General features: G+C 36.7%; 1 protein-coding gene across 1 annotated transcript; it reads right to left on the reverse strand.

The window, feature by feature from the left end:
* Nucleotides 1-2,393: 2,393 nt before the first annotated feature.
* On the reverse strand, nt 2,394-3,177 carry LOC109241262. Its single transcript, XM_019407985.1, has 2 exons — nt 2,965-3,177; nt 2,394-2,834 (listed from the first exon to the last, which is right to left on the reverse strand). Exons 1-2 carry the CDS (start codon nt 3,175-3,177, stop codon nt 2,394-2,396), a joined length of 654 nt encoding a protein of 217 aa, XP_019263530.1.
* Nucleotides 3,178-12,901: the final 9,724 nt, after the last annotated feature.

Consider the following 12,901-nt stretch of genomic DNA (forward strand, 5'->3'; position numbering starts at 1 on the left):
GAGGATAATTTAGTGATATTCACTGTCTGCATATATGGTTTAGTATAATTAATATTTTTATTATTGTACAAAATGGGATTTCTATGTCGCATTGGATACAAAATTATCCTGTTCTCATTGGAGCTTACATACCAATGTTGGGGTTGTTGGATTTTAGGTGTGTTGACTTTTAAGGACAGATGCATACACGTGTATGATTCCATCAAAGGAGCGCAACATGATGCTAAAATTCGTGAGGCCGTTCAACCATATGCAGTGTTGATTGCTCGTTTCTTGGCTAGTACAGGTTTTTACAGGAAGAGACATGATATTGATTTGACCAATGTACCATACAACGATAGACCACTTGCTGATCCATTAGCTATTCACTTGGTTGATGATCTGCCACAACAAGAACACGCGTATGTTAAGTTTTCATATATTTTTTTTCTTTAAATAATAATATTTTAGTAAAGGGTGTTGATTTCTTCTAACTTATCTTCACTTTGTTTTAGTGATTGTGGTGTATATGTGGCATCTTTTGCCGAGTATTTTATCCATCAAAGATCAATTCCAGCTGTCTTCGATGCAGAGCAACATCGCAAACGACTTGGTACATTGTTGTGGGATTATGGTAGATCCAAACAAGAGAATGAAGATGAAAGTGAGCCAGAATTTTCTAAAAGAAGTTTCAGAATAAATGCTCCTGTAACATTGAAGAACAATTAGTCTTACTCTTTAGTTTAGTTATCTATTATTTTGGGATATGTAAATACATTTGTGTTTTATTAGTGGCTCATTATGGCAAAATATATGTAATATATTATTTATATTTTGCAGGTTAAACGTATCTTTTTCCTTTTTTCGTCAAATTAAGAAATTTCTAGTATGTAGCATGGGTATATTTATGCAATTTTTTTTTACTTTGTTTACTGTTTATTCCTTTTTTTAAATTTAACATGTGTATGTCTAAATTTTCTTTAGCATGCTCATGTCTTTATAACATGTGAGTCACCACTCGACAATGTGTAAATTAAGTTAGACAACAAACAAATATCGTGGTCATTATGCAAGATAGCAGACAAATATCTGTTTCACAGCATGAGTAGATGCCAAAATTAGGAATTCGAAACAAAGGTTGCAGAGTAAGAATGCATAGATTGAGTATACATAATCATAACTGATGAATTGCTAATCTTCTTTTTATTTCGGCTATTTTGATTACTAACATAAATGAATGTTGCAGTTCCTTCCCCCTAGCTAGTACACATTTACTATCTTTCTTAATACTTAGTATAATTTAATATTGAATTATTTTGTGTCATGCTATAAATAACATGCATATCGTGAACTTGGTTATGAATATCCATAAACAAACACCACCATTATTGTGTATCTCTACCCACATGTATATCAATACATAATTGTACTACTATATGTATATATCTTGTTCTGTATATCTGTAAACTAACACACTAGCATTGTGTATATCTCTATCCACATATATATCAATACTTAATTGTACAACTACATGTAAACATTTAAGTGTGCTAACTTGACTATACTGATATTTATATCCGTGAACTAACTACACCAGTATTGTGTACATCTCCATCCTCATGTATATCAATAATTAATTGTCAAATACATGTATACATTTGTTTTAGCTAATATGTATATCCTGTTCTGTATATCGTTCAACTAACAACACTACTATTCTGTATATATCTATCCCCTGTATATCAATAGTTTGTTTTATAAATACATGTATACATTTAATAGAGATAACATGTATATCCTACTATGTATATCCGTGAACTAACTACTCCAGTTTTGTGTATATCTCCATTCCCATGTATATCAATACCTAGTTGTACAAATACATGTTCATATTTATTTGAGCTAACATGTATATCCTGATGATCCTTGAACTAACAACACCGGTATTTTGTATAACTCTATCCCCATGTATATCGAAACTTAATTGTTCAAATATGTATACATTTTATTGTATATTTGTATGTGTAACAAGCACAGAGATGTATATCCAAACTTGTATATCCTTAAGTAATGTTAAATCTTTCCGTGTCAATAAAATTCAGTGTTCAATATGACAACATAGTAATTCAACTTCATATAAAATGATTAAATTGTTAAAGATCATGTGCCATAATACTGTTTACATGTCTATGCAATAATATACATGATGATATACATGTCCTACTCAACTTACTGTATTGACCTTGTCCAACTAATTCATATGATACATTTTGATATACATACGAAAATGCAACCTCCATTAAATTAAAACTTGCATACACAAGTGCAAAATTTACATAACTTCTGAACATAAATAGTACTTCAATCATTTAATAAACTTGATATATATACAAATCATTTATCTTTAAGGTCATTCAATGGTGATAAGGTATATTTCTACATGTTCTCCTATTGTGGCCCTCACGTCCACATTGTCTGCATGAACTCTTTGGACTCTTAGCTTGTGATTCTAAAACCTTTTTGTATCTCACCTTCTTCGGTCTTCCAGGCATCTTATTCCAGATTGGTGGCAACACAGCTTGTTCTAATACCTCTACTGGAATTGTCCATGTGCTTTCATCTGGAAGAGGATAAATTGGAATGTCGTATGCTTTCAACATGTATTCATTGTTGTAGTACATAGAGCAGTAATCTTTACCCTCTAAGTTTTTTGACCTCAAAACCTCCCACGCATGCGGACAAGAGATTTGATCGAGCTGGAATCTTCTACAACTACATGTCCTTTCCCTAAGGCAAACGATGAACAACCTCCCATTGTCAATAATTGAATGTAAGTTTTCAGTCGATGGTCTCACCTATATTTGGTAGAAAAGCAAGATTAGTCTACACTTTATGTAAAAAATCCAAAAGAGTAACCTTATTGAGTGTTTCTGTAGATAAACATGAAGTTGAAAATAAGGAATATGTTATATAATATAAACTTACCATCATATGTTGTGATGCATCAAGATTTTCATCCAGTATAACATTGTATTTAAAGGTAAGCTTTGTAAATATCGCTTGTGCAGTGTTTCGATTTATGTAGTTCCACCTGTTGATCAACATTCGAATTTCTTCCAGTAATTGCTGTATCGGAAGTTCCCTCGCTTCCTTAGTTGCTGAATTTAATGATTCTGCAATGTTGGAAGTCATTGTCATTGCTCTGTTGACTTTTGCATGCGATGTACACCACCTGTGATACCCAATATCAAATAAGTAATCCTTCACTCTTCAATCTCTGTCATATGGTGATTAAACTCTTGAATAGTATATGCTCTTGTAGTAGCAAAAAATATCTCTCTTAGCTCTTCTTGGCTCCTCTTATATCTGTCTTTTATGTTATTCCATAGATGCCATATACAAACACAATGAGAAACTTGAGGATACACTATTGAAGCTGCCTTAGCTATGCTCTCATTTCTGTCAGATACAATGCATATGTCCTCTCTATCACCGAACGCTTCTTTGAACCTTTCAAAGAACCACGCCCATGAGGCATCATTCTCCTTATCAACAATTGCATATGCAAGTGGAAAAATCTTGCCTGTTTACAATATCAATTATATTCCTTCAACAAAGTGCTTATTATAATATATTCTATTTAATAAATACCTATGGATGGTTAATTGATATGCACAGATTTAAAATAACTATATAAGTATAAATGGCTATACACAGAACTTTTATACATATATGTATACTCTGATACACAATTAGATATTTGGATATACATGAATATGTAAATGAAATATAGTAGAGTATTTCTAGAACAAACCTCCAGCATCTTGCGAGCAAGCTGTGAGTAACATTCCTGTGTACGTTGCTTTAAGGAAGCTTCCATCAACCACAACAATAGGTTTGCAAAATTCCCATCCCTTTATTGATGCATATAAGGCGACAAAGGCATACATGAAGTGTCCTTCATCTGATTTTCTCAAACTCACAACTGACCCGGGGTTGGAATGCATCAACATATATAAGTAGCTTGGTAGCTTTGCATACGACTCACTTGGGTCTCCTCTTAAAAATTGAAGGGCCTTTTGCTTTGATCTATTTGCCTTCCAGTAGCTTAAGCCAATACCATAATATTTTTTCATGTCTTTCATAATGCCCTTTGCAGTGTATATTGTTTTAGGATCAACATATTTATCACAAATAAATCTTCCAATAACAGGAGAAGTAGCTACAAATTGTGTAAACAATCTATCCCTCGCCAAACATGTGTGATCCTTACTGAATTTTCTAACCCTAAAGATTTTTGACTTGTTTAGCGATGAAGACTTGAAAAACCACGTGCAACGGTCATTGACACATACCAGGCATGTCACGACCCGGATTTTCCACCCTCAGGAGTCGTGATGGCGCCTACTCGTAGTAGCTAGGCAAGCCATTTTGATTACTTTTCCATTAACAAACAAATTTTTTTAACAATTTACGTCAACAATATAAAACAACGAAACTAAATAATAGCGGAAGTCTTAATTATAGAAACTGGATAAAACATGGAGTAGTCAATATAAGCCTCTACCCAAGACTGGTGTCACAATACTCACGAACTGCTAAGAACTTCTAAATACAAGGGTCTGAAAGAAACACATAAGCTGTTTGTCTCGAATACAAAGAGGCAACAGTCTAAAAGAGAGAATAAGAGAGAGACGCCGGGCCTGCGGACGCCTGCAAGGCTACCTCGGGTCTCACGATACTGAAAGCCTGCTCCCGTACTAATGCTACTGCTGCTGCTCGAAACCTGGGCCTGTGCAAATAAATGCACAGAGTGTAGTATCAGCACAACCGACCCCATATGCTGGTAAGTGTCTAGCCTAACCCCGGCGAAGTAGTGACGAGGCTAGACCAGACTACCACATAAACCTGTGCCATTTCATATATATATGTACAGCGGAATCGAAATACAAAACAGATAAACAATATGGGAGGGGAAACATGCTGTGGGGAGTATAATAAATTCCAAATAAGAGTCGTCCAGTAATAAAGGAATACAACACTACTCAATAGTATGTAATGAAAAAGAATTCAACCAGTGTACGGCATCACCCTTCGTGCTTTTACTCTCGTCCTCACCAAGCAATAACATGTGCACGGCATCACCCTTCGTGCTTTTACTCTCATTCCTCACATATATCAATAGAATCGGCACGGAATGGTACATCATGCGGCACGGCATCACCCTTCGTGCTTTAACACTCTTTCTCATAATAAGCAAACAATGCACGGCATCACCCTTCGTGTTTTACACTCTTTCCTTACCATAAACAAACAGTGCACAGCATCACCCTTCGTGCTTTAACACTCTTCCTCACCCAATCAACAATCACAAACAAGGGCAAGGAAATAAATAAACAATAACGAGAATCCCGGCAAGGGAACACAAATAACAATTAAAAACCCGGCAAGGGTACAATATCAATAACCAACAACGTCCCGGCAAGGGAATGAATCATTAACTCTTTTCTTTCTTTCACTTTCATCTCATAGTTCACATTATCACTTGAGCCAATGCTCCAAAGAGTTACTTATCTCATATACCTTCACAATTTGCATTTCAACCCGAGCCAATGCTCCACGAATTTTCAAGATCACAATTTCTTTCACAAGGTCTTTACAACATATAGAAGTCATCATGTAAGCATGGAAGGCATAACAACAACCAAACTATTCGCAAATAAGGACTCACGGTCATGCTAGACTCCAATGTATAGATACTTGTCACCATGCCTATACATCGTACTCGACAGTTAGCAAGTTACAAATAAGACTCAACTCCTATTCCCTAAAGCTAGGGTTAAACCAAACACTTACCTCGATGCCTTGAACTCAACTCAAGCCTCAACTATGGCTTTACCCCGTAATTCCACCTCCAATCCGCTCGAATCTAGCCACAAATTACTTAATTACATTAATAAACACTAAATGAATAAATTTGAACGCATAAAAATGAATTTCCCAAAGTTTTTTCCAAAAATTCCAAAATTGCCCCCGGGCCCACGTGGTCAAAACCCGAGGTTCGAACCAAAACCCGATTACCCATTCCCCCACGAACTCAAATATGCAATTTGTTTTAAAATCGGACCTCAAATTGAGGTCCAAATCCCCAATTTATAGAAAATCTAGGTTCTACCCAAAACCCCCAATATCTCCCATGAAAATCATTGATTTTAAGTTGAAAACATGTTAAATGATGTTAATGATTGAAAGAGTTAAGTAAAAATCGACTTACAAATAATTTGGGATGAAACTTGTTCTTGAAAAATCGCCTAAGGAGTTGTATTTTGGAAGTGGGGTGAAAAATAACTTGAAATTCGTCTAAGTATGAAAAATGCAGGTTGCAGATGTGGGAAATGCGAACTGGGGTTCGCAATTGCGAACCCCGACCTGCTACTTTGGGAATTGTTTACAAAAGTTCGCATTTGCGAACCATTGGCATATTTGGGTACCTCGCATTTGCGAACAAAAGTGTCGCATTTGCGAAAGTCCCAGCTTTCGCATTTGCGATGCTATGATCGCGTTTGCGATCCCTGTGCAATGTGAGCACCTTCGCATTTGCGAAGGATTCTTCGCATTTGAGAGCTCGCATTATGCGAAGCCTGCAGGTCAGATCATACCAACAATTTCCAAGTTCAAAAATGCACTCCGCGGCCTATACAAAACTCACCCGAGCCCTCGGGGCTCCAAACCAAATATACACATAACCTCAAAAACATCCTACGGACTTACTCGTGCGATCAAATCGCCGAAATAACATCAAAAACAACGGATCAAACCTCCAAACTCATGAATTCTTCCAAATTTTCATAAAACATCAATTTTCCATTTTAAGTCCAAAACACGTCAAACGACGTCCGATTTCAACCAAACTTCACAGAAAGCGCTTAAACCATATATAAGACTTGTACCGGGCGCCGGAACCAAAATACGGGCCTGATACCACAGTCTTTTAATAATTTCAGAAAAAAATTTTTACTCAAAAATTCATTTCTCGGGCTTGGAACCTCGGAATTCGATTCCGGGCATACGCCCGAGTCCCATATTTTTCTAAGGACCCTCCGGGACCGTCAAATCACGGGTCCGGGTCCGTTTACCAAAAATGTTGACCGAAGTCAAATATATTCATATTAATATCAAAATTTAGCGTTTTTCACACAGAATTCATATTTAAGCTTTCCGGCTACACGCCCGGACTGTGCACGCAAATCGAGGCAACCCCAAATGAGGTTTTCAAGGCCTCGGAAGCACAGAATGAATAAGAAAATAGGTGATGAACCTTTGGGTCGTCACAAGGTAGTATCTAATAACATCCAAAGTTACACAATAGTAAATAAATTAAGATAACTGTCGTGCGTCGTGAAAAAAAACTGACGATTGTATACAATTATTAAAGTTAGATATACATTCATACCTTGATGGACTTGATCGATCAACCTTATACTGAAATTTTTTCTGAATAGCATAGTTTTTCAACACCATCATCAGTGTCTCCGTGTCCTTGTAAAGTTGGCCTTCTGAAACAGTATTATTTAGAGGATCATCTATTATTGGAGTTTCATCAAAATCTACAACTTTAGGATCAACTACGTTATCAAACGCAATCAACTGTAGTGTATCCCCATTATGTATATCATATGTATTGGCAATTTGTACAGATGAATTTTCCTCGTTTCGATTAAACGCGTGCATATCTTTCTCTTTCACTGTTAAACACAGCGGATACTTATTAAACGCATAATTTTTCTTCTTCAACTCGATATATACACGTAATCCCATATCATTGTGTATCATCATTGGTGGTGAATCTTCATCGCATTTATACTGGATTTCAAGCAAATTAATTGTGGTGTCAACCATCACTTATTTTGAAATTATAGAAACAAAATCAATAAATTTAGTTTCGGTACTAATCACCACGCCTTCAACTGAGTAATCCACAAATCGATTGTTGCTATCCCAGTGTCCCCCGTGCTGTATCAAAATCGGCAAAGTAGCCATTGAATCTGTATCTATATACAGAGATTGAAACCCTTCTTCCGCCAATATCTTAGAACTTCAAAAATAAAAAAAATTGTTGCCAAAGAAAGAACTAATTATTGCATCAGAATACAGAAATTTGATATTCAATTTCTGTGATGGCTGAAAAATCTTCGCATCCTTTTTTATTTTTGAAGGAAATATATTTTCTGCATTTGGTTTTATTTTGGTCGACTGGGTAGTTACGCTTCTGAAGGGATACATCATGCAAGCGTGATTGGGGGATAGAATCTTAAAACCCCCATATTTTGAGGGGTTGTATAATCGTGTCTTTTCGGATTTGGCTATTTTATGCCAATATTTTTTGGCTACTAGTGCCAACCTAAATTTATGGCCAATAAAATTCGAATTATAGTGAAGGATACGGTGTCAATTCCTCCTTATTAAGCCCTGTTTAGTACGACTTGAAATACAAAATTATATCTGATCCACTCCAATTTTTTTACCTCTTATAGCAAAGTTTGATACCTTATTTATTTTAAATAAATACCCTTTTAAAAAAATATATTCGATAGCTACCTTCTAATTTTTATAGCCAAATATCTATTTAGGCCACCTCCTACCCTTAAGCCATAAAATACGCTTTGTATTATTTTTCTGTCTCATTCTTTCAGATTTTTCTCTCACAAAATTACCGTATTTTATGTAAACATCTCTCTCCACGATCTCTGTCTCCAATTTCTCTCACTCACATCGCCATTCTCGAATACATTCTCAGAACCCACGATTCTTCACTTCCAATTTGTCTCACTGTCATCGCCATTCTCTTCCCCTTTCTCAGAAGCCACGATTCTTCACTTCTTCATCTGTATTGTCTCTCTCAATTTTCTATAGTTTTTGCTCCAAATAGTTGTGGTAAGTATTTAAGTTGTTAGGTTTTCGCTTTTACTGTGTTTCTTCTGTTTATCTCTACTATTTTTTATAAATAATAACCATTGTTATGCTTTCAACAGAAAACCTTAAAGTTCCTCTCCAATGGCTGATTCAACATCCCAGAAGAGGGTTACCAGAGGTATACCCACCAAAGCACTCAATTTCGATGGGTCCTCTTTCTCTTTGCAAATTACTCAAGCGGAATTGAAATTTGCAAGCCCAACAGCAAATACAATTGCAGAGAGGAGAATAAAAATACGCAATGACACATCGAAAGAAGTCCAAGTTGAGAAATCTTCGAAAGAATCAATACTTGATGCAAAAAAGAGAAGAAAACATATGGATAATGCTTCTAGTGTTAAGGGAAAGGAGGTCGATGCAGGAACTAGCTCGGATACACGGGACGAAAAGGTATTTGTTGATGTATATATATGTATTTGAGTCCTCATACATTGAGTATTACCTTCTCCAATGGGTTTCTCTTATTGTATTTTATTGTATTTATATGTGTGCAATAGTGGATACATTGCTTTTTCTTCTTTTATGTTGATTTGATATACATGTATGTTGATGTATTCATAAGTATTCAAAGGTGCCTTCATTGAATTGTACCTTTTTCAGTGACTTTTGCATATTGTATGTAGATGTATTTATATGTATTCAAAAGTACCTTAACTGATTTGTAATTATTCCAGTGGCTTTTGCATATTGTATTTGGATGTATTTAGATGTATTCAAAAGCTTATTCACTGATTTGTACTTATTACAGTGCCTTTTGCATATTGTATTTAGATGTATTTTGATATATTCAAAAGTTCATTCCACGACTTTTTTAAATACACTATTTGTTCTAGTTTTAGTTATGTATTTCAGCTAAGTATTTTAATGTGTATTCTCAAGCCAACTGTATTGTAATGTATTTACATCAACAGTCATTGCCATAACATTTGTTTTTTTTTGGTGGTAATTATCAATACATTATGTTTGCAAAACATGAATGAGTTATGTATTGCAAAAGATTTATGAATTTCTTTTGTAATTTTTGTTGTACGCAGGTAATAAAATGTAATGACCCGGCCGGTCGTTTTGAGAATTTACGCCCCGATCCCCTATTAACTACTTTTTTCGTATCTATTTATGCTATCGTGAATTGCTGGGATGGTTCATTTTGAGTTTCGGAGTATTTTGGGACACTTAGTCCCTAAATGAGAGTCTAAGTCTTAAAATTGGACCATTGTCATAGCAGTGTGAAGACGGCTCCGGAATAGAATTTCGCCGATTCCTTTAGCTCCGTTGTGTGATTTCGGGCTTAGGGGCGTGTCCGGATTGTGTTTTGGAGGCCCCTAGCTTATTTAGGCTTGAAATGGCGAAAGTTGAATTTTTGGAGTTTCGGGCCGATAGTGGAATTTTTGATAACGGGATCGGAATCCAATTTCGGAAGTTGGAGTAGGTCCGTAGTGTTGAATATGACTTGTGTGCAAAATTTTGGGTCAATCGGACGTAGTTTGGTTGGTTTAGGCATCTGTTGTAGAATTTTGATATTTCAAGTTCATTAAGTTTTGATTGGAGGGTGATTCGTAGTTTTAGCATTGTTTGATGTGATTTGAGGGCTTGACTAAGTTCGTGTGATTTTTTTAGGATTGGTTGATATTTGTGGTTGAGGTCCCCGGGGCCTCGGGTGAGTTTCGGATGCTTAACGGATGAGAATTTGGACTTAGGCAATTTTTGAAGTGCTGAACCTGTTGTTTTTGCACCTGCGGATTCTGGACCGCAGGTGCGGTGCTGCAGAAGCGGAATTTGACTTTTTCATTAGGAACAGCAGATGCGGCTGGGGGACCACAGATGCGGCCCCGGATAAGTGATTTCCGCACTTGCGATGGTTTTTTCGCAGGTGCGGGACCGCAGATGCGGTGGACCCTTCGCAGAAGCGGGATCTCTGGCAGAAAAATGGCCAAATCGAGGGTTTTATCCCATTTTCAATTTTGGTACTTTTGCAGCTCGGGAGAAGGCAATTTTGTGAGTTTTTTGAAGAGGAAATCAGTGGGTAATGATTCCTAACCCTATTTCATTTATATTTCATCAATCTATAGTAATTTCCTCCATTTAATCAAGGAATTTGAGTGGAAAAAAGGGGATTTGGGGGAAAAGTTCCCCAATCGAATATTTGGGCTTTGATCGGGTTTTAAGTGTTGGAATTGAATAATTTTTGGATGTGTGATCTCGTGAGTGAATGGGTGTTCTAAATTGGTAACTTTACCTGATTCCGAGACGTGGGCCGAGGAGGATTTTTTGGGTGTTTTCCTATTTTCTCGCTGTAGCTTTAAATTCATTAGCTAAATTCGTTTCTTGTAGCTATATTTACGTTATGTAATTGATTTGAATAGGTTTGGGCCACTCGGAGTTGGATACTCGTGGCAAGAGCGTGATATCAGATTGATTTTGAGCTTGGTTCGAGGTAAGTGGCTTCCCTAACCTTGTGCGGGGGAACTCCCCTTAGGATTTTGGTACTGTTGTTATATAAATCCGTGTACGTGATGTGACGAGTGCGTACACGTGTTAATTGTTGAAAAACCCCATTTTCATTAAGTAAATATCTATGTTTTTCCTTTAATTGAGAAATACTAGCTCATGTATCCTCCTGCTTAGCTTAGGAAAGGATGCTTACGTGCCTTAACTGTCTTATCTGTTTTAACTGCTTACTTGGATTCTGTGTAGCATGTTTAGGGTAGGAACTACCTGTCTTTTGATGCGAACTTGAATAGAACTGTAGATTTCTTGTTGAGACTGTTGTGTATTTACTTTGGGACTACGGAACAGTATTTCGGAAGATCCCCCTGCACATTTATATTTGGGACTACGGGATGGTATCCTGGGAGATCCCCCTGCACATTTACGATTTTTACTACGGGACCATATCCTGAGAGATCCTCTGTACATTTACGTTTGGGACTACGGGACGGTATCGTGGGAGATCCCCTGTTGTTTCTTTGTGTACTGAGTTATGATTTTTCCTGTGATTTCATTTCATTGATTGTTAGCAATTATCTTCACTGCCATATTTCATACTGTTTTATCTTGTTATGTATATAACCAGTAGGGCCTTGACCTGATCTCGCACTACTCCACCGAGGTTAGGCTTGGCACTTCCTAGGTACCGCTGTGGTGTATTCATGCCCTTTCCTGCACATGTTTTTCGTGTGCATATCCAGGTTCTTCTTCTCAGCCATTCTTCCAGTGAGGCTAGGCGATCCAGAGACTTCGAGGTATATCTGGCGCGTCTGCAGACCTAGAAGTCCCTCTCTATTCTCCCTTCAGTTATAGACTTCCTGTATTTTTCTTCATTACTAGACTTCTGGAGTTAGAAACATTATGTACTTCTTTAGCTTGTGATTCATGAGATTCCGGGTCTTGGGAGTGCTATGTTCAGTTCGAGAGTGTTATTATTGTATATGCCGACCGACATTTTAATTTCTCTTATTATATTTACCCATTAATTGTTAGTTTTGTATCTTTAATTCATTTTCCGCAAATTATTGGGCTTACCTAGTCGTAGAGACTAGGTGCCGTCATGACAGTTCACGGTGGAAGAACTTGGTCGTGACATAAAACTATTTGTGAAACACCAGCCTATTTTATCACCGCATATCAGTTCCTACACTAACATGGACATAGTATCCGACCTCAAAGAAAAACTTACTCCAGAACAGTACAAAATATTTGGTACTACTTATTTTGGAAGTTTCCTTGATATGAAGCATTGTGAGGTCCAACATCAATTGTTCAGGTGCTTCATGGTTCTGCAGCTGGAAGGAAGTCATGATGATTCATTTTCAATATACGTCAATGGTACAACATTATCCTTTTCAATCAGGGAGTTTGCGCTTGTCACTGGTCTCAATTGTGTTGGTGACCCTGAAGATTTTCAGTTTAACACAAAGGTGACTAACAGGATTCACTACAAAAAAATTGG

This window comes from Nicotiana attenuata, unplaced genomic scaffold (assembly GCF_001879085.1).
Source record: "Nicotiana attenuata strain UT unplaced genomic scaffold, NIATTr2, whole genome shotgun sequence".
Lineage (NCBI taxonomy): Eukaryota > Viridiplantae > Streptophyta > Magnoliopsida > Solanales > Solanaceae > Nicotiana > Nicotiana attenuata.

What these genes read in the sequence shown, in the direction of transcription:
- LOC109241262 (XM_019407985.1), bottom strand. Translation starts at nt 3,177, where the DNA reads ATGACAATGACTTCCAACATTGCAGAATCATTAAATTCAGCAACTAAG. An exon ending in ATGCATCACAACATATGATG is followed by an intron (nt 2,835 to 2,964) that starts GTAAGTTTATAT and finishes TACCAAATATAG; the next exon opens with GTGAGACCATCGACTGAAAA.